We start from the raw sequence: 22,626 nt of genomic DNA on the forward strand, positions 1-22,626 counted from the left end.
GGTCTTCCTTCAATAAATACAACTTCTCCTTGTCCTGTTCACTGGGAGACATATAATATTATTTATTTTCTTTATGATCGCAGAGCTCGACTCCTTTGCCTTCGAAAGTTGTTTACCAAACTGTAGAGAGAAATTTCGGCACTCATATTTAAAAAGTTCCCACTTTGCAATAGCAGAGTCTGAATTAACTTTACATTTTTCGATAATGTTCTTAATGCCTGAACAATATGAAGGAAGTTGCAAAAACAAAGTTTTCATCTTCCAGTATCCTGGTCATCTCTGAAAACTGTTACGAGCCTCAGATATTTCAAGATCGATACAGGCATGATCAGTTAGAGAAAGTCACTTGTGGACACTTTTTAAAGTGAACACTGAAGATATTTGTGTTTTTTGTAAGATTTCCCCTGAGACTATTAATCATCTATTTTAGAAGTGTTCCAAAACCCAGATATTTTGGAGAGAACTCTATGGAAGCTATGATTCCTGTTAACTTTGAAGAAGTTGATATTATAGTAAAATGTTTTTCATTTGATGGTGATAAAAATATTTTGTTATATTTGATTTAATTATTATGATTGCCCATTAGTATATTCATAAAGTCAAAAGCCAAATTTTGAACAATTTAAAATTGATATTAAAATATATTTAGAAACAATATCCAAATCTAAAAACTTAAAAGCAAGGACCAAACACTAAACACTCATGTACTGGCCTTATTAGATTTCTCTGGCATCTAACTATCCAGTAAGTTAAACAGTGACTCAAAAACCTCGCTGGACACCACAAGTCGTTTCTGAAGTTTATGATTCAACTGTGAAACTGTAAAAATATACAAAAGATGCAATCACTAAAAATGAAATTGGAAAATTACAGATTGACAATAACGTAAGGATAATTAAACTAAGAAAATATATATCTTAATATCAAATAACCTTCTCAAATGTATTACACAATAAATTTAACACTGTGTACTTAGACATTGCGTCTAACAGATGCAGAGAAAGGAGATGCTCAAAGATGTCACATAGCAACCACATTTTGCTGAACTATTGCAGTACTACTAGTACTTCCTGCTTCCTGAACTAAGAGGTTGTCTGTGACTGCTTTTCAAAATTAAAGTCCTCACTAGAATAGACATTTTCAAAATAATAAACCTGAGAATCCTAAATAATTTCAGACCTGCACAACTCAAACTAAACAGCTGTTTTTTTCGATAAAATACCTTTCTTTTCCCCTTTTGTTTACCTCTCACACGTTTGGTTATATGTAGCCTACTCCTGTATGTAAATTATGTTTTGTTGTTATTACAATGCATAATTTTTTTTTGGAAAATAAGTATCGCGAAATCCTTGACGTGATAATAAATAAGAAAAATATATGTGATGCTGCTGCATGTGATCTGTAACATGAACTTAACATGGTATTGTATATTTTAAATAAAATTTAAAATAATATTTTAGCTGTATATGTTGTTTATACCGGAATATATTGCAAAAAAGACAAACTAATTGGTAATATTAAGAATAAATAAATAATGTTTTTACAGATAGGCTATAAGAAGCACCTGTGGAAAAAAAGGTACAAATAAAGCTGTGTATATACACTGCTGAAATATTTAAAATATACATAAAGTTTGTATTCCTCTGAATAAATCATGGAGAGACTCTTGAACCTCAGAGTGAGAAACTTTATTGATAAAGGCAAGCAAATACGTACAGCAAATATACAGCAGTAGTAAAGTGAGATCTGTGTCTCTTTATTCATTTTTTTTTGTATCTGAGAGAAATATAAACAATAAAGTGACACTGTTAAAATCTGACACTGAAAGAGAGCACAAACTCAAATAATCATCAGTATTTATTATGAAAAAACACTAGAAGAACAAAAACACACTTGAAGAACCTTTAAAGTTCAGCTTTCTGCTTTAGATTTCGATACTTCCTGAAAAAGATGAACATAAAAAGCCAAACATTAATACATTTCACAGATACTTATACATGCAAAATCAGTTTGTGAGAAATGACATCATCAATCATGTACCTGATGTGTGAATATGTGTTTGATCTCGTTCAGCTCTTCTGGATCTGATGTCATAAACCAGAATGATGACAGTAGCCACGCCCACCAGAGCAGAGAGGACCAATCGGATCACAGCTTCAGTAGAACCACAAGAGTGGACAGAGTCTGAGGAATAAACACATCAAACTGAGATCAGATCAGTCAATAAACACTAATATAAGCGCTGACATCAACTAATATTTCTGAATAAACAGAAATATGATCAAATCTAATCAACAATCTTATATTCAGTTCCAAGTTAGTTTTTATACGGTCTGTGATCTCAAACTATAAACGATTCAACAATTCAATATGTAAATAGTCAATATTAATATTTGAAGGAGAAGACAAATGATCTCTACTCACCATAGACAGAAACTCTGAATGCTTTTGATGACAATCTTCCTCCTAAAAACTTCAGTAGTTTATAATCTCCAGTATGTTCAGTTGTGGTGTTTGTGATGGTCAGAGATCCAGTTTGATTGTCCAGCTTCAGTCTGTCTCTGAATCTCCCATCAAGAACATCATCATATACAGTGATTCTGTTGAACCGTTTATTGATTTCAGCTATTAATGTGTTTTCATCTCCAAAACTCCACAGAATCACATCATCATCCTTCATTTCAGTAAGATCAGAGTTTAGAGAGACTGAATCTCCCTCCATCACTGACACTGACTTCACTTCATCTGTCAAACACACAGAGAACAAACAGAAACAGGGTTTGTCGGAGATAAATACTGTTAAATAACTTTATAATGGCATACTAATTGAATGGTTTCAAATTTACATTAAAAATAAACAATATAAAATAACAAAAACAAAATGGTGTATGAATTAGTTTAAATTGTGTCATCAAAAAAACAAGTGTAAACGTTTTTGAACTCACCAATGACAGCGAGAATGAATCTCTTGATCTCACTGTTGATCTGTAAATAATAATCTCCAGTATGTTCAGTTGTGGTGTTTGTGATGGTCAGAGATCCAGTTTGATTGTCCAGCTTCAGTCTGTCTCTGAATCTCCCATCAAGAACATCATCATATACAGTAATTCTGTCGGCCCGTTTATTGATTTCAGCTATTAATGTGTTTTCAAACCAAAACCTCCACTGAATCACATCATCATCCTTTATTTCAGTAAGATCAGAGTTTAGAGAGACTGAATCTCCCACCATCACTGACTTCAGTCCTGAATCACCACACACACACACACACACACACACACACACACACACACACACACACACACACACACACACACACACACACACACACACACACACACACACACACACACACACACACACACACACACACACACACACACACACAGAAACAGGGTTCGTCACAGATTAAGACGATCACTTGATGGTTTATAAAAGTAAATCGTTTGAAATTTAAATTTTAAATGAATATCATCATTAAACAACAAAAGCAAAATGGAGTTTGAATTATTAATTGTATCTCTGTGCTGAATAAAATAAAAAACAAATAAATAAATATTTTACTCACCAATGACTGCGAGAAAGAATCTCGTTCTCTCACTGTTAATCAGTAGTATATAAACTCCAGCATGTTCAGTTGTGTTGTTTGTGATGGTCAGAGATCCAGTTTGATTGTCCAGCTTCAGTCTGTCTCTGAATCTCCCATCAAGAACATCATCATATACAGTGATTCTGTCGGCCGTTACATTGATTTCAGCTATTAATGTGTTTTCATCTCCAAACCTCCACTGAATCAAATCATCATCCTTCATTTCAGTAAGATCAGAGTTTAGAGAGACTGAATCTCCCTCAAACACTGTCACATACTCATCAAACGCTCCTGAAGAAGTTTTTCACAGATTAAAGCTTTAAATCACTTGATATTGGTTTGATGAAGCTTCACTAAAATACTTTTAATCATTTAAATGTAAAATTAATAATATTCTGCAGCAGTACAAAGACAAAAGATGATGAATGAAAAGATAAATATATTTATATGAACAATAACTAAAAAAATACAATTTTACACTTTAATGTTTAACGTCACACTAAAACTAATGCTGTTGATTATCTGAGCTTCATATTTATATTATTTTAATCAATCCATAATAACTGAGTTTAGAGATGAATTCAAACTTGATCTGACAGTAAAATCACAGTTCAATTATTTCTATATGAGAATAACAGTGAATGTTGATCCTCTCAATCTAATTTAACCAGTAATTTATCACATGGTATCAGAACTGAAACAACTGACGTCATAAAAACACATTTAAAACTCACCAACCAAACGCCACAAACACAAACAGAACAAAACTAATTTGAGAAACATTTTCTTCATTGGTTTCAGTCCAATAATATGAAAAGACAAACTCTTCAAAACTGCTTCAGTGATAAAATGACAGATCCCCTGATGTTAGAGCTGGTTTTTAGTAAAATGATCTGAAACTACCATCAGCAAAAATAACTGCACATCTGTGACAGTGTTGATGTGTGTGACCATCGTCGTTTGTTTGTTTGTTTACTGATTATTCGACACTCTGAGTGTCACTTTAAGCTGAAACTTCCTGTAGATCCTGTGAATTGTTCTAATTTCAAAAGTGTCCCGTGAAGTTCAGAAGTAAAAAAATGTCAAACAAAACGGTGATGGTCACACACATCAACAGGTCAAATTCAACAATATTATTGTTCTGACTTTACTGACGGAAAACTTGAACTGAGCTGATGATGATGACATCACTATTTTCTGTAGAACTGCTTTATAGATGAAATGAACTAGTTTAATAATTGATGATCTTTACAACAGAACTGAATCAACACTGAACTGACTTGTCTAAAGCGCTATTTATACTCTTAAACTAACATTTAACATTTATTCTATGAGAATCAAACCAGTGTTATGTCAGGATCATTTAGATACTATATAATTTTTTATTAATTTTACATTTATTCATTTAGCAGAAGCTTTTATCCAAAGTGACTTACAAATGAGAGCAATAGAATAGAAGCAATGAAACTAACGTCCTGGTTGCGTATGCAACCCACCGTTCCCTGAAGGAGGGAACGGAGGACGTAGTCGACGGTCAACTGAATGGGGATCGCATCAGAGAGCCTATTTACACCTAGCCACTTCATGTGTTTCTCTGATCTGATAGTTGTCCGGTCGTGAAAAGACCAGGTGTAAATGCCCTCCGAAACGCATTCGAGATGGATTTAAATACGATCGCTCAAACCACTTCAGGAGGAGGTCTGCCCGCTTAACAGACGAAACTGCATCTGGTTGTTGAAAGAAACCACATATGTAAATTGGACTTCTCCCAACAATGCTAAAAATAAACGTGTGCGAGTGTCTTAGCCTAGGCTATATTTAATTTTATATTCATTATATGACGAAGCTAGGCAACACGCATCACCGCAGAAATGAGCAGCTCGAGCATCTATTCGTCAACGTGCAAACTATCGCAATCAAAGTGAAAGTAAGTCGCAGACGCTTAACACACAATCATCTTCATTAAAAGTAAAGAAACAAAATGATCTTACCAGTGCTGTCTCTCTTATTGCGGTCTTTGATTTTGAAATGAGCTGATAATCAATAAAATGCAGCTCATTACTGTTGCTTTCGGTGACGTGAACTCCGTTAAATCTGCATATAGCAGATCCGTTTGGAGATCGGATTTATATCCGTTTTGCGAAAACATCTTTATGTGACCAGGTGTAAATGGAATCGTTTTGATAAATCAGATCAGTAAAAACGCATGAAGTGACCAGGTGTAAATGGCCCCATTATGAGCTGTCAGCATCTGTATAATTTTCTGTTAATTCATTGCAAATTGTGTTAAATCTCTTGTGTTTTTTTGAATGACGTCATCGACTAGTCGACGTCGACTCGACTTTGATGTCATAACAGTCGACTTCAAAAAATCTGAAGTCGTTCAACCCCTATTCCTAACAGATATTTGTAGAGCTGGACTGAGGTCTATGGCTTGCGTTCTGTACACGTCTAACCGCTATAAGCGAACGGACAGAGTAGCCAGGGCTGGATCTGCCTCCTCCGGGGCAGCGCTTGCAGGCTCACCACCTGCTCCTATTACGGGAGAGGTAGGAACCTTGGGCACAATCCGAGCCGGGGTCACATCTTGTGAGAGCTAGCTGGCCCGAACTCCAGGCACAATATGTTGACCGAAAGCGAGCAAGTCCCTACCATCTATTAGAGACCACGCGAGCAGGAGAACTGATATAACAGAATTTTTAACTCACTGCCTGCAGTGGCTCAGGGGCGGTCTCTGCAGTGCAGTTGCAGCAGAGACAAGGCCCAAGAGGATAAAGAGGCACGCAAGGACTTACATTACCTTGCTCCTCAGGAACCTGATGATCAGGACGTGCTTCTCCATACTTCTGCATCACGATGAGCGTCGTTTAAACACCGAGGCAACATCATTTTGAGGGTGAAGGAAAACAGCCTACTCCAACCCATCTTGCAGGAAAGAGAGCACTGAAGTGATCGAAAGCTTTCAGGATCTACTCTGGAGAGAAGACGCACTCAACGACTAGGTTCCACTTCTAAAGGCGTAAGCACGCTACCTATTTCTAGGGGGTGCTCGCAGAAGTGATGGTAACTATCACATGTCCCTGTGATAGCCACCTGAACCTCCGCGTTCAGATGTAAGACCGCCCGGAATCTCCAGCGGTAGAATGCGGGTGCCATCGTGCCCCGTCCCTGAAAAAGTGTTCAGGGGAGGCTGACGATGGGAACCAGGTCGAGTTGGGTCAATAAGGGGCAACTATGAAGACTTGCTCCCTCCTGACTTGGCACCGTAGGTGCAAGCGACGGGCGCAAAAAGACAGGAGCATTGCTCAACACAACATGTGAAGATCACTGAGCTTCAGGAGCATTTCTGCTCAACACCTGAGTGTGATAAACTCACTGAGCTACAGGAGCATTTCTGCTCAACACTTTAGTGCGAAGAACTTCACTGAGTAACAGGAGCATTTCTGCTCAACACTGAGTGTGAAAGGATTCACTGAGCTTCAGGAGCATTTCTGCTCAACACCTGAGTGTGATAAACTCACTGAGCTACAGAAGCATCTCTGCTCAACACTTGAGTGCGAAGAACTTCACTGAGCAACAGGAGCATTTCTGCTCAACACTGAGTGTGAAAGGATTCACTGAGCTTCAGGAGCATTTCTGCTCAACACCTGAGTGTGATAAATTCACTGAACTACAGGAGCATTGCTGCTCAACACCTGAGTGCGATGAACTTCACTGAGTTTCAGGAGCATTTCTGCTCAACATGACGTGTGAAGAATTCACTGACTTAAGCAGGCGCCAGACGACCCTGAGTCGCAGTCGCTTTTAGGAGGCTCACAGGGGAAATGCATTTCTGCAGACCCCTAGGGCAGCTGAGAGCTAGTGTCTGTCCAAGGGTAGACCGCTCGGACAATACTGGCAAGGAGACGAAACCGGAGAGGCAACTGGGCGGCTCCGGAGTGGTCATGACCCAGCTGGATCCCAGGGGATGGAGTCTCCACTCACCCTGGCTCTAACTGTCATGAGGCTCGTCAGCGGCACGACTGAGTAGAGCGGAAATAGTGGAACAAAGCGTCCTCAGAAGCTTCAGACTCCAAGGAGGAGGTGACGGGTGAGTCGTGACATGTGAGGGAAGCTTAAACAATCGGTCGCAATGTCCAGCAACTCAAGGCACATATGCCCGTGTAGTCTAGGGTCACCCAGGCCCCCGTTAAAACACGCCCTTTATACATGGCCCCTCAGTTGAAGAGGGTTTGGCAGCAGACCGGGATGACTATAGTCACACTGGGTGAGCTGCTCTGCCACGGTCACCTCGGGACTCGATCATGAAGCTAGCGCTGAAGCGGACATATATGGAAGAAGCCAATGGCTGCATCTACCATATACCCCAGGAGCCTCTGAAAGTTCTTTCAGTGGGACCCTTTCTCACTTCAACACCAGCTGAACACATTCTCATTGGAGAGACGTGTTAGACCGAGTCCATCTCCAAAACTGAAAAGAGATACTCAGCCCGTGGGCGAGATTACTCTCTCCCAGTTGACTTGAAGACCCAACGGGCTCTGGAGCACTCGAAGGGAAGGACTCTGTACTGATACTCAACCCTCACACGCAACACACAGGATGGCCTACGGTGCGGAAGGTAGAGATCTGAAGCACATGTCTTTCAGGTCGGAGCTGCAGATCTTGGGCCAAGATGGTCACGACCCACCACCTAGTAGCACGAAGAACGAGTTTACAACTGGCCTTCGTACCGGCTGGAGGAGCGGCTATATCAAATCCTTCGCCAGCAGGATAAGATAAGCACGCACAAGTCAGGAGCACTGCTCAACACTCGGTGTGATGAATATCACTGGATTTTTAGGAGCATGTCTGCTCAACACCTAATGTGATGATTATCACTGACTTGAGCGGGATAGCCGAGCCTGAGGTGGGGCAGCAAAGTAGAGAGAGTGGTGTTAGTGTGCTGAGCAACACTTACCTGTCTCTACTAGCAGCAGGGGGCGCGTGAGAAGGCGGATGACCGGGTCCTCGAACGCACCAAGCTGCCTGCTGGCGACCAAGGGGGAGCTTAGGGGTGTAAAGCTATACAGGGTCACACCCGCCAGACTGGCCCTCTTGGGACCCAGGAACAGATGAAATTGCTCTCTCTTTGAAGTGTGGGTACCGCTTGCTCCGCTTTTTTTTTTTTGGGGGGGGGAGCCAGCGGCGGAACAGACACACGCACAAACAAAGACTCCACCCGGCCCTCACCCGGGGGGAGGGAGTGATCGTGACAGCTCCAAGAGCATCTCATCCATCCCTGGGCGGCCCGCTCTGGAATGCTTTCACTGTCGCTTGCCACCTGGTTTGGCAGCGCCTGGAGCGGGCTGGGCGTCTCTACTGCGGCCTGCTCCATGCTGAGGCCTGGGTGGAGGCTGCTGTGGAGGCCCAGCGGGAGCGGCGGCCAGAGAACGCCCTCGGCGTCGAGCAGGCGGAGGAGCTGCCACCGGCAGCAGGTGGAGGCAGCAGCTGGCCACCGGGGCAGGATGTGCCGGATGACCACCGTCTGCGCTTGAGCGGCAGAGAACTGTTGGATACAGTTCTCCACCGCATCGCCGACCAGCCCAACCTGGGAAATCGGGGAGACCAGGAACCGAACCTTGTCCGCATCCGCCATACCAACCAGGCTGAGCCGACGATGGCGCTCCTGGACCACTAAGGTGGACATCGCCAGACCGATCACGCACGCTACGACACTCGTGCCCCGGAGGGCGAGATCGGATGCAGTGCAGTGCTCACCTATGAGCGCAGGGTCTGGATTACCCTTGTGAATGCCATGGGTGCCCTGGCCTGACAGACCTGAAGCAACGCCATGGCATGCAAGAGGAAGCGGCTTGCCCACAGGCTTTGTAAGCTCTGCCCGTCGGAACAGACGAAAACTCACAGGCCTTAGGGGGGAGACGAGGATCCCCCCAAAAGGCAGCGGCCGCCGGACACAGGTGCACCTGTGTCGACAGACCGCTCCAATGGAAGGACACCTCGCAACCCTTCACCGTTCCTCCATCAAGGGTAGTGAGGGGGAAAAGCTATTCAGGCAGTTTCTGGCAGAGAAAGATGCCGTTCACCACCTGATAAGCTCTCCATGCATTTCGGGAAAGAAAGGCACTGGGGAGGCGAGCTGAGAACCAGCGCGGCCCGCCCCAAGAAACCAAACTCCAGATTCTAACCGAGACTGAACGGGACACGGTGGAGGTTCCACTCGAGCCCGGCAGCCCGTTTCAGCATAGCTGACATTTCTGGATCTGGCTTGGGCAACGTTACACTCCCAGAGGGAGATAACACAGCCAAGTCGTCATTTCCAGAGGCCAGCTCACCCTCCGATGCTGCTATCGACATCTTATCCTCAGGGGGAACTCCCATTGAAACAGCTGATCGGTCCATTACAGAGGGACCAGTATGCTCAACAGGAATTCCATCAGCTGCGGTGTGATGGAGGAGTGAGGAGCCCACAGGGAATGGTTACCGGGCGAGACATCCATCACTATCCTCCGATCACCCATCCCACACAGCACCCGGGGTGGGTCATGGTAATGGGGACTCGCACTTCGCGGACGAAGGTCAGTCTCGATCTCAGTCATATTCCCGCAATGAGAACATGAACCGTCCACAAAAGCTGCCCCAGCATGCTGAACATATAAGCACATATGCATACATATTTATATACATATAAACATATATCCCAAACACGTGATGCAACAATTGTGACCGTCTGAGATGAAAAGGGAACGATGGCATCCAGAAACGCACAGGTGGAATGACATCTTGAAAAAGACTCAAACGCACCCGTGTTGCTCTTTCAGAAAATAGGACCGCCACCAGTGCCGGAGCACACAGGGGAATGACCGCGGCAAAACTGAACAGAGAACTGAAACAGTGAAGCACTCACTTTTTCGCCCTCTAACCAGCCGTCAACACACACAAACATTTAGAAATTTGTTGCTGTTAAAACAGCAGTTGAGAGCTCAAAGCTCGCGATCACCGCTGCACTCGCGCTGTAGAACACCAGCACTGGGAGAGTCATCCTGATGAACACCGACACACTCGCTCATTGTAAACAACAGCACTCTCAGAGACATCAAATGATTGGCTCCGAAGCAAAAAGGCAACTAGTGCGTGCATCCACTTCCGTATTTATACCCGCGCCGCGGGGGCGGAGTGTGTGATGCGAATCACGCACACCAATTACATTGGCTCATTCAATAGTACTCGAAGATGATAGGCTCTCTGACGCGATCCCCATTCAGTCGACCATCGACTACGTCTGACGTTATCGACTGAAAGGGAACAATAGGACAACAATATGCAAGTGCTATGACCCTTCAGTTTAATCTAATGCAGCACATGCATTTTATAAATCGATATTAATATTTTGAACCATTTTTATTTTCATATTTTCCATTTTCAATTGTTTAGTAACTGCTGTGTTTTTGTGATTGTAATTCATTTTTTTCAGTTTTTATTCATTTTAATTTCCAGTTTTAGTTATTTTAGAACATCAAGATAAATAATTAAATCGAGCAATGTACCCTTGTCAACTAGCTGAAATAAAAAGTTTTTTTTTATATTTCTTATTTCAGTTAACATTTATACTATTTCATGAAACTAAATGTATTTTAAGGTTTTAATTTCAATTTCGACCTTCATTCTCTTGTTCTCAGTTCAAACTGATGGAGCTTCAGATTTCACTCTTTGAGGAACAGGAATAAAGAAAGACATTAAAAATCACTAATGAAAAATCCTGTCCATCTCTTCTGAATCTGACATCATAAACCAGAACAACAACAGCAGCCGAAGCCCAGAAACAGGGTTACAGGGAAACAAGACTGAATCACTCAAAAGGTTTACTCACTGTATTCATAGTCACTGTAGTCATAGTCACTGTAAACAGAGAGATAGAAATTCTGGATCTCACTGTTGATCTGTAGTTTATATTCTCCAGCATGTTCAGTTGTGGTGTTTGTGATGGTCAGAGATCCAGAGTGATTGTCCAGCTTCAGTCTGTCTCTGAATCTCCCATCAAGAACATCATCATATACAGTGATTCTGTTGGCCGTTACATTGATTTCAGCTATTAATGTGTTTTCATCTCCAAACCTCCACTGAATCACATCATCATCCTTCATTTCAGTAAGATAAGAGTTTAGAGAGACTGAATCACCCTCCATCACTGACTCTGACTCCACTCCTGAAGAACAGAGTTTTTCAAAGATCAAAGCTTTAAAATCACTTGATATTGGTTTGATGAAGCTTCACTAAAATACATTTAATCGTGTAAATGTGAAATGATTAATATTCTGCAGCAGTTCAAAGACAAAAGTTGATTAATGGAAATGAGAAGTAGTTAAACAGTTTTAAATATTTACATTTATGTATTTGGCAGACACTTTTATCCAAAGCGACTTACATTGCATTTCAAGATACACATTTAAATTCTTATCAGTTCTTTTATATAATCAATAACTGCATTAAAAAGATCAATTTTAATCTCAAATAAGAGATCCTTCTAGGCTTGATTACTGCAATGCTCTTCTAGCTGGACTTCCATCATGTGTTACTAAACCTCTACACATGATCCAGAATGCTGCAGCCTGTCTTGGCTTCAATGACCCCAAAAGGGCTCACGTCACTCGTCTGTTCATCTCACTGCATTGGCTACCACTCACTGCTCGCATCAAATTCAAAGCTTTGACGCTTGCTTACAGCTCTACCACAGACTCAGCTCCGTCCTACTTTCACTCCCTACTACAAGTCTACATCCCTACCAGAAGCCTAAGATCGGCCAAGGAGCGACGGCTCATGGTGCCATCACAGCGAGGCACTAAATCACTCTCCAGAACATTCTCATTCACGGTTCCATGCTGGTGGAATGATCTCCCCACCCTCGTCCGTAATGCAGAATCCCTGACATCATTCAAAAGACAACTGAAAACTCATCTCTTCCGTGAGTACTTAACATAAAAAAAATTAAAAAAATTCTTCTCTTTTAAATATTTCCTTCCCTTTTAAATCTTCCCTTCTCTGGCTTTTGCTACTCTGAGCAATGCCTGAACTTTGTATTTTGAGCACTTCTTGCGTCATTCTTCCCTCTTCACGATGACTCGCTTGCTTTAGTCCTCAGATGTAAGTCGCTTTGGATAAAAGCGTCTGCTAAATGACTAAATGTAAATGTAAGAGTGTTATCTCTCAGCAAAATCAAATATTATTTGTTTCTAAACGAGAATAACAGTGAATGTTAATCCTTTCTGACTAATTTAACCAGTAATTTATCACAGGATACCAGAACCAGAAAAACACATTTAAAACTCACCATCCAGACGCCAGAAACACAAACAGAGCAAAACTAATTTGAGAAACATTTTCTTCATCGGTTCACTCGAAAGCCCATGATAGTAACTCTTAATGTCTGAAACACTCAGATTGATCTGAAAGACTGAACTGAGATATTTATCAGGTTGTGTGTGAATCCTCCCCCAACCTCAGTTAGTTTCCGCTCACACATCCGTCTCCTTTAACATCACGAAAATCAACAAGCTTTTGCTGATCTTACATTTTCAAATGAATTCTGGCCCTGAATGAAAACTAACAGCAGAAGAGTGAAATATTGAATTAGATATCTGTATCTACTGTGTTATTTAGTGCTGTGAGCTGTCAATCATATTTGACCTCTGACCTGTGACTCTTATTTGTCTGTTGATGGATTCACTTTATTTCAGTGTAAAGATGTTTTGTGTGGAGTGGAAGATTGTGAGCTTCTTATTAGCAGGAGAGAAAATTAAGAAACGCTTCAGCCACAAACTACTGACACACTGTGACATTATAAAGGACAGGATGCAAAATGCAAGTAAAAGGTTTACTTATAAACCAGACGAAGTAACAGGTCAGGCGGCCACAAACACAGACGGTAGATGGCGCAGGGACCTGGACGGGCAACTCGGTGGTGGTCATAGGTGAAGTCCGTGAAACAATGTAGACGTCCAGACAGGTGACGAGGAACACAGATAATCCACACATCAGGAAACCAGGAAACGAACGCGGGAACATGGAACACACACCAAGAAGCCACAACGATCTGACAACATGAGACACCAGTTACTGAACATTTAAAGGGACAAAACAAGTTGTACCAGCTGGTGCCGCTAATTATGAGTGATTAGCGGCCACACCCATAGACACACACCACAACACACGAGACGAGAGAGAGAGACAGTGAATTCATGAACCGTGACACACACACAGAGACGACAAACATCCAGCCGAAGCTGTTTATCCTCCGACAGATCAAACCAGACACACAGATGTTTGTACACATATGTCCGCAGAGCACAGTTTGTTTATGGCCAGGTTTTGGAGTCAGTCACAGCTTCTTTAGGTTATGAGTGAAATGCATGACGGCATTCTGAAGTGAGCAGCTCCCCGTCGAATGTGAGTCCAGCTCCGACACGAGAACCAGCAGAGTTAAGATAGAGACGGGATAACAGCAGAGCTGGAAACTCTCACTCATTCAGTGTGAGACTCACGCAATTGACACTTTCCACACATCGACACCGACAGACAAAACAGAGCAGGTTACTTTTGATATGAAACAAACTCTCAGCTCTCAGATTCTGTCAATTTTATTACGAAATTAAAACAATAAATACCGTTTTGTCGCATTTAAATGTGACCTGACAGATAGCTAGCGCTTGGCGGCACGTGAACCGATAATCTCTCTGTCACAGTCCTCGTCTGCACCTGTCTGTCCTTGTCTGCACTACACTTCCCAGAATCCTCCTTGTCTCCACACCTGAACTCACTCCCTCACTTACCAGCCTGTTCCTCGTTATCATCATCTGTGTCACCTGTCTTCACATCATTATGGTTCATTTGTCTCTGTATTTAGTTTCTTCTGTTCAGTCTGTCTTGGTCGGTTCTCGTCTATGTAAAGTTATAGTGTTTTGTGAGTGTACCCTCTGCCTGCCTGTACCTGTTTGTTGTTGCTTTTGAGTAAATCTTTGAATTGGAGCTTTTTTGCCTCAGCCTGTCTTCATCTACACCACAACCGTGACAGAAGAACCGACCAACCCTAAAGAAAGGAAAAAAGGAAGATGGAGATCTGGAAACAAGCCTTTGTGGGAACCCGCCAAGCTGTGTTCCGTGGGAACCGTGGAGGTCACAGGGGAGGATATGGGTCTAGACTTTTTCAGTATCAACATCTCTGCGTCCAGCCCAATCCTCATCTCATCCGCCCTGTCGAGCAAGAGCCAGAGCCAGTCTTCGAGCAAGAGCCAGAGCCAGTCTTCGAGCAAGAGCCAGAGCCAGTCTTCGAGCAAGAGCCAGAGCCAGTCTTCGAGCAAGAGCCAGAGCCAGTCTTCGAGCAAGAGCCAGAGCCAGTCTTCGAGCAAGAGCCAGAGCCAGTCTTCGAGCAAGAGCCTGAACCAGTCTTCAAGCAAGAGCCTGAGCCCGTCGCCTGTTTGCCAGAACCGGAGCCAATCGCCTGCCCGCCAGTGACTGAATACGCCGCACTTGGATCTGCTCATGAGGACACTGTACTGATTGTGGCTGTTCTGTGTGTGTGGGCGGCACGCACATCAGCTCTGGCCCATGAGTCCAGTTCCGAGTCCCATGATGTGCTGGTCCCGTCCAGCCCTGAGCTTCCTTCGCCGCTGGTCCCGTCCAGCCCTGAGCTTCCTTCGCCGCTGGTCCCGTCCAGCCCTGAGCTTCCTTCGCCGCTGGTCCCGTCCAGCCCTGAGCTTCCTTCGCCGCTGGTCCCGTCCAGCCCTGAGCTTCCTTTGCCGCTGGTCCAGTCCAGCCCTGAGCTTCCTTCGCCGCTGGTCCAGTCCAGCCCTGAGCTTCCTTCGCCGCTGGTCCAGTCCAGCCCTGAGCTTCCTTTGCCGCTGGTCCAGTCCAGCCCTGAGCTTCCTTTGCCGCTGGTCCAGTCCAGCCCTGAGCTTCCTTTGCCGCTGGTCCAGTCCAGCCCTGAGCTTCCTTTGCCGCTGGTCCAGTCCAGCCCTGAGCTTCCTTTGCCGCTGGCCCAGTCCAGTCCTGAGCTTCCTTCGCCGCTGGTCCCGTCCAGCCCAGAGACCTCTTCGCCGCTGGTCCCGTCCAGCCCAGAGACCCCTTCGCCGCTGGTCCCGGCCAGCCCAGAGACCCCTTCACCGCTGGTCCCGTCCAGCCCAGAGACCCCTTCACCGCTGGTTCCGTCCAGCCCAGAGACTGGTAATGACTCCGTCACTCTCCCCTTTAATTTTTTTGGGGGGGGCCATAGGCCCTCGCCGTGGCCACCCGAAGGGTCCTCACCGCCATGGCCGCCCGAAGGGTCCTCACCGCCATGGCCGCCCGAAGGGTCCTCACCGCCATGGCCGCCCGAAGGGTCCTCACCGCCATGGCCGCCCGAAGGGTCCGCACCGCCATGGCCGCCCGAAGGGTCCCCACCGCCCTGGATGCCCGAGGGTCCGACAGCTCCACCCTGGACGCCCGAGGTTTCGTCTGCTCAGCCACGCCCACGTCCTGCTCCGCCCTGGCCACGCCCAAGTCCTGCTCCGCCATGGCCACGCCCAAGTCCTGCTCCGCCATGGCCATGGCCACGCCCACGTCCTGCTCCGCCATGGCCGCCTGGTCCATCCTGGAGTCCATCCTCCTGCACCCGGTCCGCCTTCCCGTTACAGACTCCAGGATGCCCACCCTCCCACCCCTGTTTTAAGGCGTGAGGTCACGCCTACCGGGAGGGGGGAGTAATGTCACAGTCCTCGTCTGCACCTGTCTGTCCTTGTCTGCACTACACTTCCCAGAATCCTCCTTGTCTCCACACCTGAACTCACTCCCTCACTTACCAGCCTGTTCCTCGTTATCATCATCTGTGTCACCTGTCTTCACATCATTATGGTTCATTTGTCTCTGTATTTAGTTTCTTCTGTTCAGTCTGTCTTGGTCGGTTCTCGTCTATGTAAAGTTATAGTGTTTTGTGAGTGTACCCTCTGCCTGCCTGTACCTGTTTGTTGTTGCTTTTGAGTAAATCTTTGAATTGGAGCTTTTTTGCCTCAGCCTGTCTTCATCTACACCACAACCGTGACACTCTCTTTACTACTAGTTAATAGTAAATAAACACAAATCTATCTATGTTGAAAGATACAGTACAACTTCCTGAAATGTATATCCCTCATACATAATATCGATAAATCGATATTTCGCGGTCAACACGGAAAGAGGTCAATAAGAAGAAGAGGCTGGAGAACAATATGTCACATAACGTTACATTTACCATTTAAAAACATTTAATGACCATAGCATGTTAGTTGGCTAGAAACATGAGTATTTAAGAATATATTTAGTATTAGTATAAATGAGTTTTTTGCTAAATATGTGCACTACTATATATTTATTATATTTTTACTTATATCATTAAAATATTATAAAGTTGTTATTATAATAAAAAACGCATGTATTTTTAAGATTTAATAAAACCAGCTGACAGGGCTCTCTCTCTCTCTCTCTCTCTCTCTCTCTATATATATATATATATATATATATATATATATATATAGCAGAGAGGACCAATCGGATCACAGCTTCAGTAGGACCACAACAGTGGACAGAGTCTGAGGAATAAACACATCAAACTGAGATCAGATCAGTCAATAAACACTAATATCAGCGCTGACATCAACTAATATCAGCGCTTTCGTAACTGCATATGTGTGACAGAGTGTGTTGATGTCCAGATGTGTTGTCTGGTTGCTGATGGGATTGTTCAGCACAGCTATAGGTGTTTTTATCCTGATATTCCTCCAGAGGGGCAAATTTTGAGCAGCGATTATTTTGCGCGATATAAAAAAGTTAAATGTGCATCTTGCCGGTTTTGCCGCAGACCATAACTTTCCCTAACACCGATAAACTACGCCTTTTACCTTGCCCACGCCTCCAGCCCGAGCTGGCCCGCTTTGGCCCAAGGTATTCGACGGGCTAGAAATCCTGGCCGTTGGCCCTGAGTAAGCCCCGATCAAGCCCCGGAAGTGACATTGGAAACGCGACTGGCCCTGGCATGCACTAGCACGGCTCGGCCCTGGCCCGGCAGTGGAAACGCGGCTATTGATCTGACTTCAGCTGAACAATTAGCCTGACGTTGTCATGCTCAGATTCAAGTCAGAATGTGAGTCTGATACTGCTCCATTGGGCTGTGATTATGGGGCGTGTTTCAACCGAACCAGGATAGAAAATGCCTCTGCACTCAATTGGATAGACCAATAACCAATCAGAGCAATGGTGTAAATGACGTATGTTTCCGGGCTTCTGAAAAGGAGCTGGCAACGACCGCTGGTTATGTCCACCTCGTCGTGCACCGAGTTGCATTGCCGTGATGCCCATTTCGGTTGCTTCTTTCACTTGGTCCTCCATGAGTGCGACCAACGGAGAAACAACAATGACCACAGGGTTTTCATTGCACCTCATCTTCATAGCGACCATCGGGGCCAGCTGATAAATTCAACTTTTGCCAAATCCCTAGGAAGGACGGCAAAAACATCTTTCCCATCGACAAATGCCTTGATCACGGTTCTCTGTTCCTCTTTTAAATAGAATGTGTTGTCTACATCTTCTTTAACAGAAGCGATGGCTGAATCTACACATCTAAATTCTCCAGCGAAACGAATTCAACCCAAGTGCTCTTCGGTGACGTCGAATGATTACGTTACTGTTGATCATCTGTCCATCATCGTATAAAGCCCGCCCTGACAATTTGATTGGTCCAGACAGCTTTGGTTCGGGCATACTTGCTTCTCAAAGGATAGAGTCCAGACTGAACCCCCCGACCCCTTTTAATCGTCTCCTGGACTCCTCTCTCACAGGATGGGATGTGATCTTGAATGGCCGGCAGCTCAGTCTCTGTGTAGGCCCTCATCTAATATGACATACAATCGCCTAGAGATGACGGCTGTATTTCTAACGTGGAAATACTTCTCCTAAATTTGAAGGGTTAATATGTGTTGGTCCAGACTGGTATAATTCTGTTGCAAAATGGAAGACGACTGAAGCCATAAAAATACATTCAAAACTCATCAACCAGACACTACAATCAGAACTTAACTAATTTTGTAAACATTTTATTCATCGGTTCACTGGAAAAAACTGAAATGAGATATAAAGTGTAAGAGATATCTTCAGTGTAAAGATGTTTTGTGTGGAGTGGAAGATTGTGAGCTTCTTATTAGCCAGAGAGGAAATGAAGAAACGCTTCAGCCACAAACTACTGACACACACAGAGACGACAAACATCCAGCAGAAGCTGTTTATCCTCTGACAGATCAAACCAGACACATGTTTGTACAGATAAAATAAAAGAGAAAAACCATTGCAGCGTCCATTTTGACGGAAAAGCCAGTAAATCACATGTATAATGTTTGCCTGTGTTGTTACAACAAAATTCATTTGTGAACATTAATGAAAACTTACAGTAACCTGCAAATGTAATCGTTCATTTAGAGAAATATCATTTGGTTACCAGAAAGTTTTTGTCTTGGGAAAATTTGATGAGAAATCCTTGAGTTCATAAATGTTTTGCTTTTATTTTAGACTTTGGTATTTTGGTGAATCTGAGCAAAATAACTCTGAAGTGCTAAACTCTTAGTGCTAAAGCATGCTATCATCGGCATAAAACATGAAGTTGTTGTAACTCATGCAATGTTCAATTTCCTCCAAACTTCACATGTTTGATAAATGCCCTGGCCTGAAGACACATACATGCCTAAATGTAGTTAAAGTCATAGTCATAGCGCCACCAGTTGGCAGCATAAAGTGCTAACTGTACCGTCACATTGAAATTCCCGCTTAGCAGCTTCTGTAAACATAAAGCCCGCCTTCTTTGATTTGATTGGTCATCTCAAATATTTTTAACAATGACGAGCAGTCAGATGACGGCTGAGGCAGCTCAGATGAGAAAGTCTTTTTAATGTTGGTGCTACCACATTTTTCATAAAGTACACCTCGTTAAAAATACCTTGGTCCGGACCTCAGTGACCTCATCGCTGCTACGCCCATGTCTTTGAGGCATAGCTGGGTGTAATTTATTTTGAAAAAAAAATGTCTTCAAGTAATATTCGCAACAAGCACCATTTTACAAAAAAAAAAAAAAAACTTTCTGTGGGACAAAGCAAGGCTCATTCTTTTTTTTTTTCTGGGTTAGGACTACTAAATGAACACAACTATTACACAGATTTTATTCTCACAGTGGAGAGGTAGTAGAGGTCAGCTGTGGTCTTTAGTGTCCTTGTTAGTGTGCCCTCCTCCCATGCTGGAGACGGTGGTTCGAAACTTGCTTGAGCAGGCTGAGTAGGAACGGTTACATGTGGTGCCGTGACCCGGATGGGAGTGAGGTTTAAGGGGGAAGTGTAACCTGATCTCAAGAGATGCACTAGAGTCTGCTGTCATTAACATGCTTGTTCAGTACCGCCGCAGAGTACGCAGTTTGCGAAGGCCACCAACTCCCAGAGGGTGCACCATCTAATTTGCTATATATATATATATATATATATATATATATATATATACACACCTTTTATTCTATATTAATATTAACAGTATTTAAGTATAAATATTAAAATAAATATATAAAAATGCACTTTACAGTGAATGTAGTATCTAGGTAGGCAGTAAGCATACGTGACAGTGAGCATCAGTGAGAAAATGAGAATAGATGTATGTACACTGAATGTAGGAACCACCACGGACTGGAATCAAACCCAGGTTGCCCAATTCGCTTGCTCACAAATGCACTTGTTTTACCAGCTGCGCCATCACGCAGATATGAATCACGCAAAACTGGGGTTGCTTTTTGTTCTTTCTTTACTGTTACAAGTTCAGCTATAAGCAAATCGATTTCTCCATCAATGACAGTACCATTGAAATGGAGATCAAAAAAGCTATTCGCTGAGAAAAGTCTCAATATATGCGCAGAAGTGGTGTGTGAAAATAAACGTGAAACGGCCTGTAAGAAAGTGCGTTAAACTTGAAGCTGTTGAAGAAATAAAGCCAGCAGACATAACAGTAAATGTCATCTGCAGAATATTTTGCTTCCCTCCTTACATGATCTTTCATTAATGCTGCAGGAAGCCGGCATTATATTAGTTCCCTTTCAAAATGGTTCACTTGTATAAGCGTGGTGATTGGCTGGGCTGCGGGAACTGCATGAACCTAAGGCGAGCCGGCATAACTGCGCGAACCAATCAGGGCAAGTCTCGCCACCAGCAAGCTGAGCCCGCCAAAATGGGCGGATCTACTGGCTATATAAGCGGCCCATTTCGCCATAGACATCAGATTTATTCTCCTTCAGCGATGACTCACCTCTTCACTTATCTTCTCCAGCTTGAAAGCCTTCTCACCGTCGAACGAGCCCAGCAGTGAAACGCAGCGAATCTGCAGTAGCAGTTCAGCGGACGGCGGCCTCCTGCTCAGCACTTCTGACTCGACGCCATCATCTGCTGATTCGCCGTTTCCCTGCGGCCATCAGGCGTAGTATCCTTTTAAAGAGCTAATTCGCCCCTCCCTTGAAGCGTCCGGTCTTGTGGTTCGGAGGAAGACCTCCACAATGACAGCTTGTCATTGGCAGCCTCTGAAGGCGAGGATTGGTCGGGCTCAGTCAATGACTCCGCCCCCCCCGCCTCAATCCAGCAAAAGTGACGCCAGGGCGAGCACAGACGCAGAACTACTCCGCGTTCTCACCAGGGCTGACGAAGAGCTCGGCTTCGACTGGTCTCCGCCAGAAGAGCCCTCCAGAAGCCGCCTTGACGAATGGTTCCCGCCGGGAACTTAACTTAACACTGTTGTTATAAACCATTTTTCCTTTTTACAAATTCTAATAGATTAAATGGTTTAGAATAATAGGCCTAGGCATGGTTCAGTTGAGACAGCCAATTGTAATTTCTCAAATGCATTTTGTCTAATTTTTCATATTCTTTTGGTTTTTGCTCATGAGCTGCTTTAAGAAGAAAATTGGAGATCACTGCATAATCTTGGATCAATGGCCAACAACATTTCCATCTCATTATCCCAGTGTTGACAGCATTTGTGATTTCATAATTTTGGACTTCTTTTTTTTTTATTCAATCTATCTTTAGAAAATTACCACAACAAGATTGTGACCAGGAGTTACCAGTATCGTTGTTTTGCCAACAATCATTTTTCTTTGACATTTTGTGTCTATCTCTTTCTTTACCAGTGAATAATTTGATCATGCTTGTAGCCCTAGTTTGTTAATATAATAGCCCTCACTATACCACATCCAGCCTTAGTTTGAACCATTTGGTGAGTTGAGCACCCACTTCTCTCAGTCAATGTACTTCCTTTTTCTTATAAGGCTGGACTGGTGCCTAGAGAAAAAGCAGAGAGGGATAGTTTAGCAGAGAATATAAAGAACTGCTATGAGACCAGTTAATATAATAATTAACCAAATTTGAAGCAGTCTCTCTAGTGATCACTGAAGTTGTCACACCTGTGGTGCCTGCAAGGGAAGGGATGTCTGTCCTTCTGTTTTTACATCATCAGTCTGTTGAAGCTGCTTGGCTGTCGCTCTGCATGTGTCGTCAACCTATGCTGTCACTCAAAGTCCTGATGTTGTAGAGAGGAATATAGGCTCTGTTGTTTCTCTGCCTCTTCTCAGTTTGGGCTTTTGATAGATCCTGCCAGAGTTTCTAAATGTCTGCTTTTTCTACACGTCCTCTCCACCTGTCTGCATGTGTCATTAGCTTTGGGGCGTTGGAGAAATCGCTGAAATCGCACAAAAACAAATGGGTACAACCACCACTCAAAACCAAAATAAAGTGTTCCAACCAATCACTAACAGGGGCGGGTTATACGAGTGGTGGTTGTACCCATTTGTTTTTGTGTGCAGATCTCAGAGCCTAGGCTACCTACAGAGACGCGGTTTTTGGACGGCATGCTTATGGGGCGGGCAGCTAGGGGATGGTTAAGGAAAGATTAGACATTTATTTTTGGGCCTGAAATCACTGATACAACCTTTAAAGATACTAACAAAGAGGGATTCAAACAAACAA

The 22,626-nt window shown here is 43.6% G+C and overlaps 1 protein-coding gene across 1 annotated transcript; it reads right to left on the minus strand.

Moving 5' to 3' along the window:
- Window positions 1-1,673: 1,673 nt before the first annotated feature.
- LOC143735544 (uncharacterized) lies at window positions 1,674-13,025 on the minus strand. Its single transcript, XM_077225730.1, has 7 exons — window positions 12,915-13,025; window positions 11,457-11,792; window positions 3,569-3,880; window positions 2,946-3,245; window positions 2,425-2,745; window positions 2,041-2,184; window positions 1,674-1,941 (listed from the first exon to the last, which is right to left on the minus strand). Exons 1-7 carry the CDS (start codon window positions 12,970-12,972, stop codon window positions 1,925-1,927), a joined length of 1,488 nt encoding a protein of 495 aa, XP_077081845.1. The 5' UTR covers window positions 12,973-13,025; the 3' UTR covers window positions 1,674-1,924.
- Window positions 13,026-22,626: the final 9,601 nt, after the last annotated feature.

This window comes from Siphateles boraxobius, unplaced genomic scaffold (genome assembly GCF_051911475.1).
Source record: "Siphateles boraxobius isolate OS27281-9 unplaced genomic scaffold, OSU_SipBor_1 13, whole genome shotgun sequence".
Lineage (NCBI taxonomy): Eukaryota > Metazoa > Chordata > Actinopteri > Cypriniformes > Leuciscidae > Siphateles > Siphateles boraxobius.

What these genes read in the sequence shown, in the direction of transcription:
- LOC143735544 (XM_077225730.1), bottom strand. Translation starts at nt 12,972, where the DNA reads ATGAAGAAAATGTTTCTCAAATTAGTTTTGCTCTGTTTGTGTTTCTGG. An exon ending in ATTCTTTCTCGCAGTCATTG is followed by an intron (nt 3,246 to 3,568) that starts GTGAGTAAAATA and finishes GTGGTGATTCAG; the next exon opens with GACTGAAGTCAGTGATGGTG. An exon ending in ATTCATTCTCGCTGTCATTG is followed by an intron (nt 2,746 to 2,945) that starts GTGAGTTCAAAA and finishes TGTGTTTGACAG; the next exon opens with ATGAAGTGAAGTCAGTGTCA.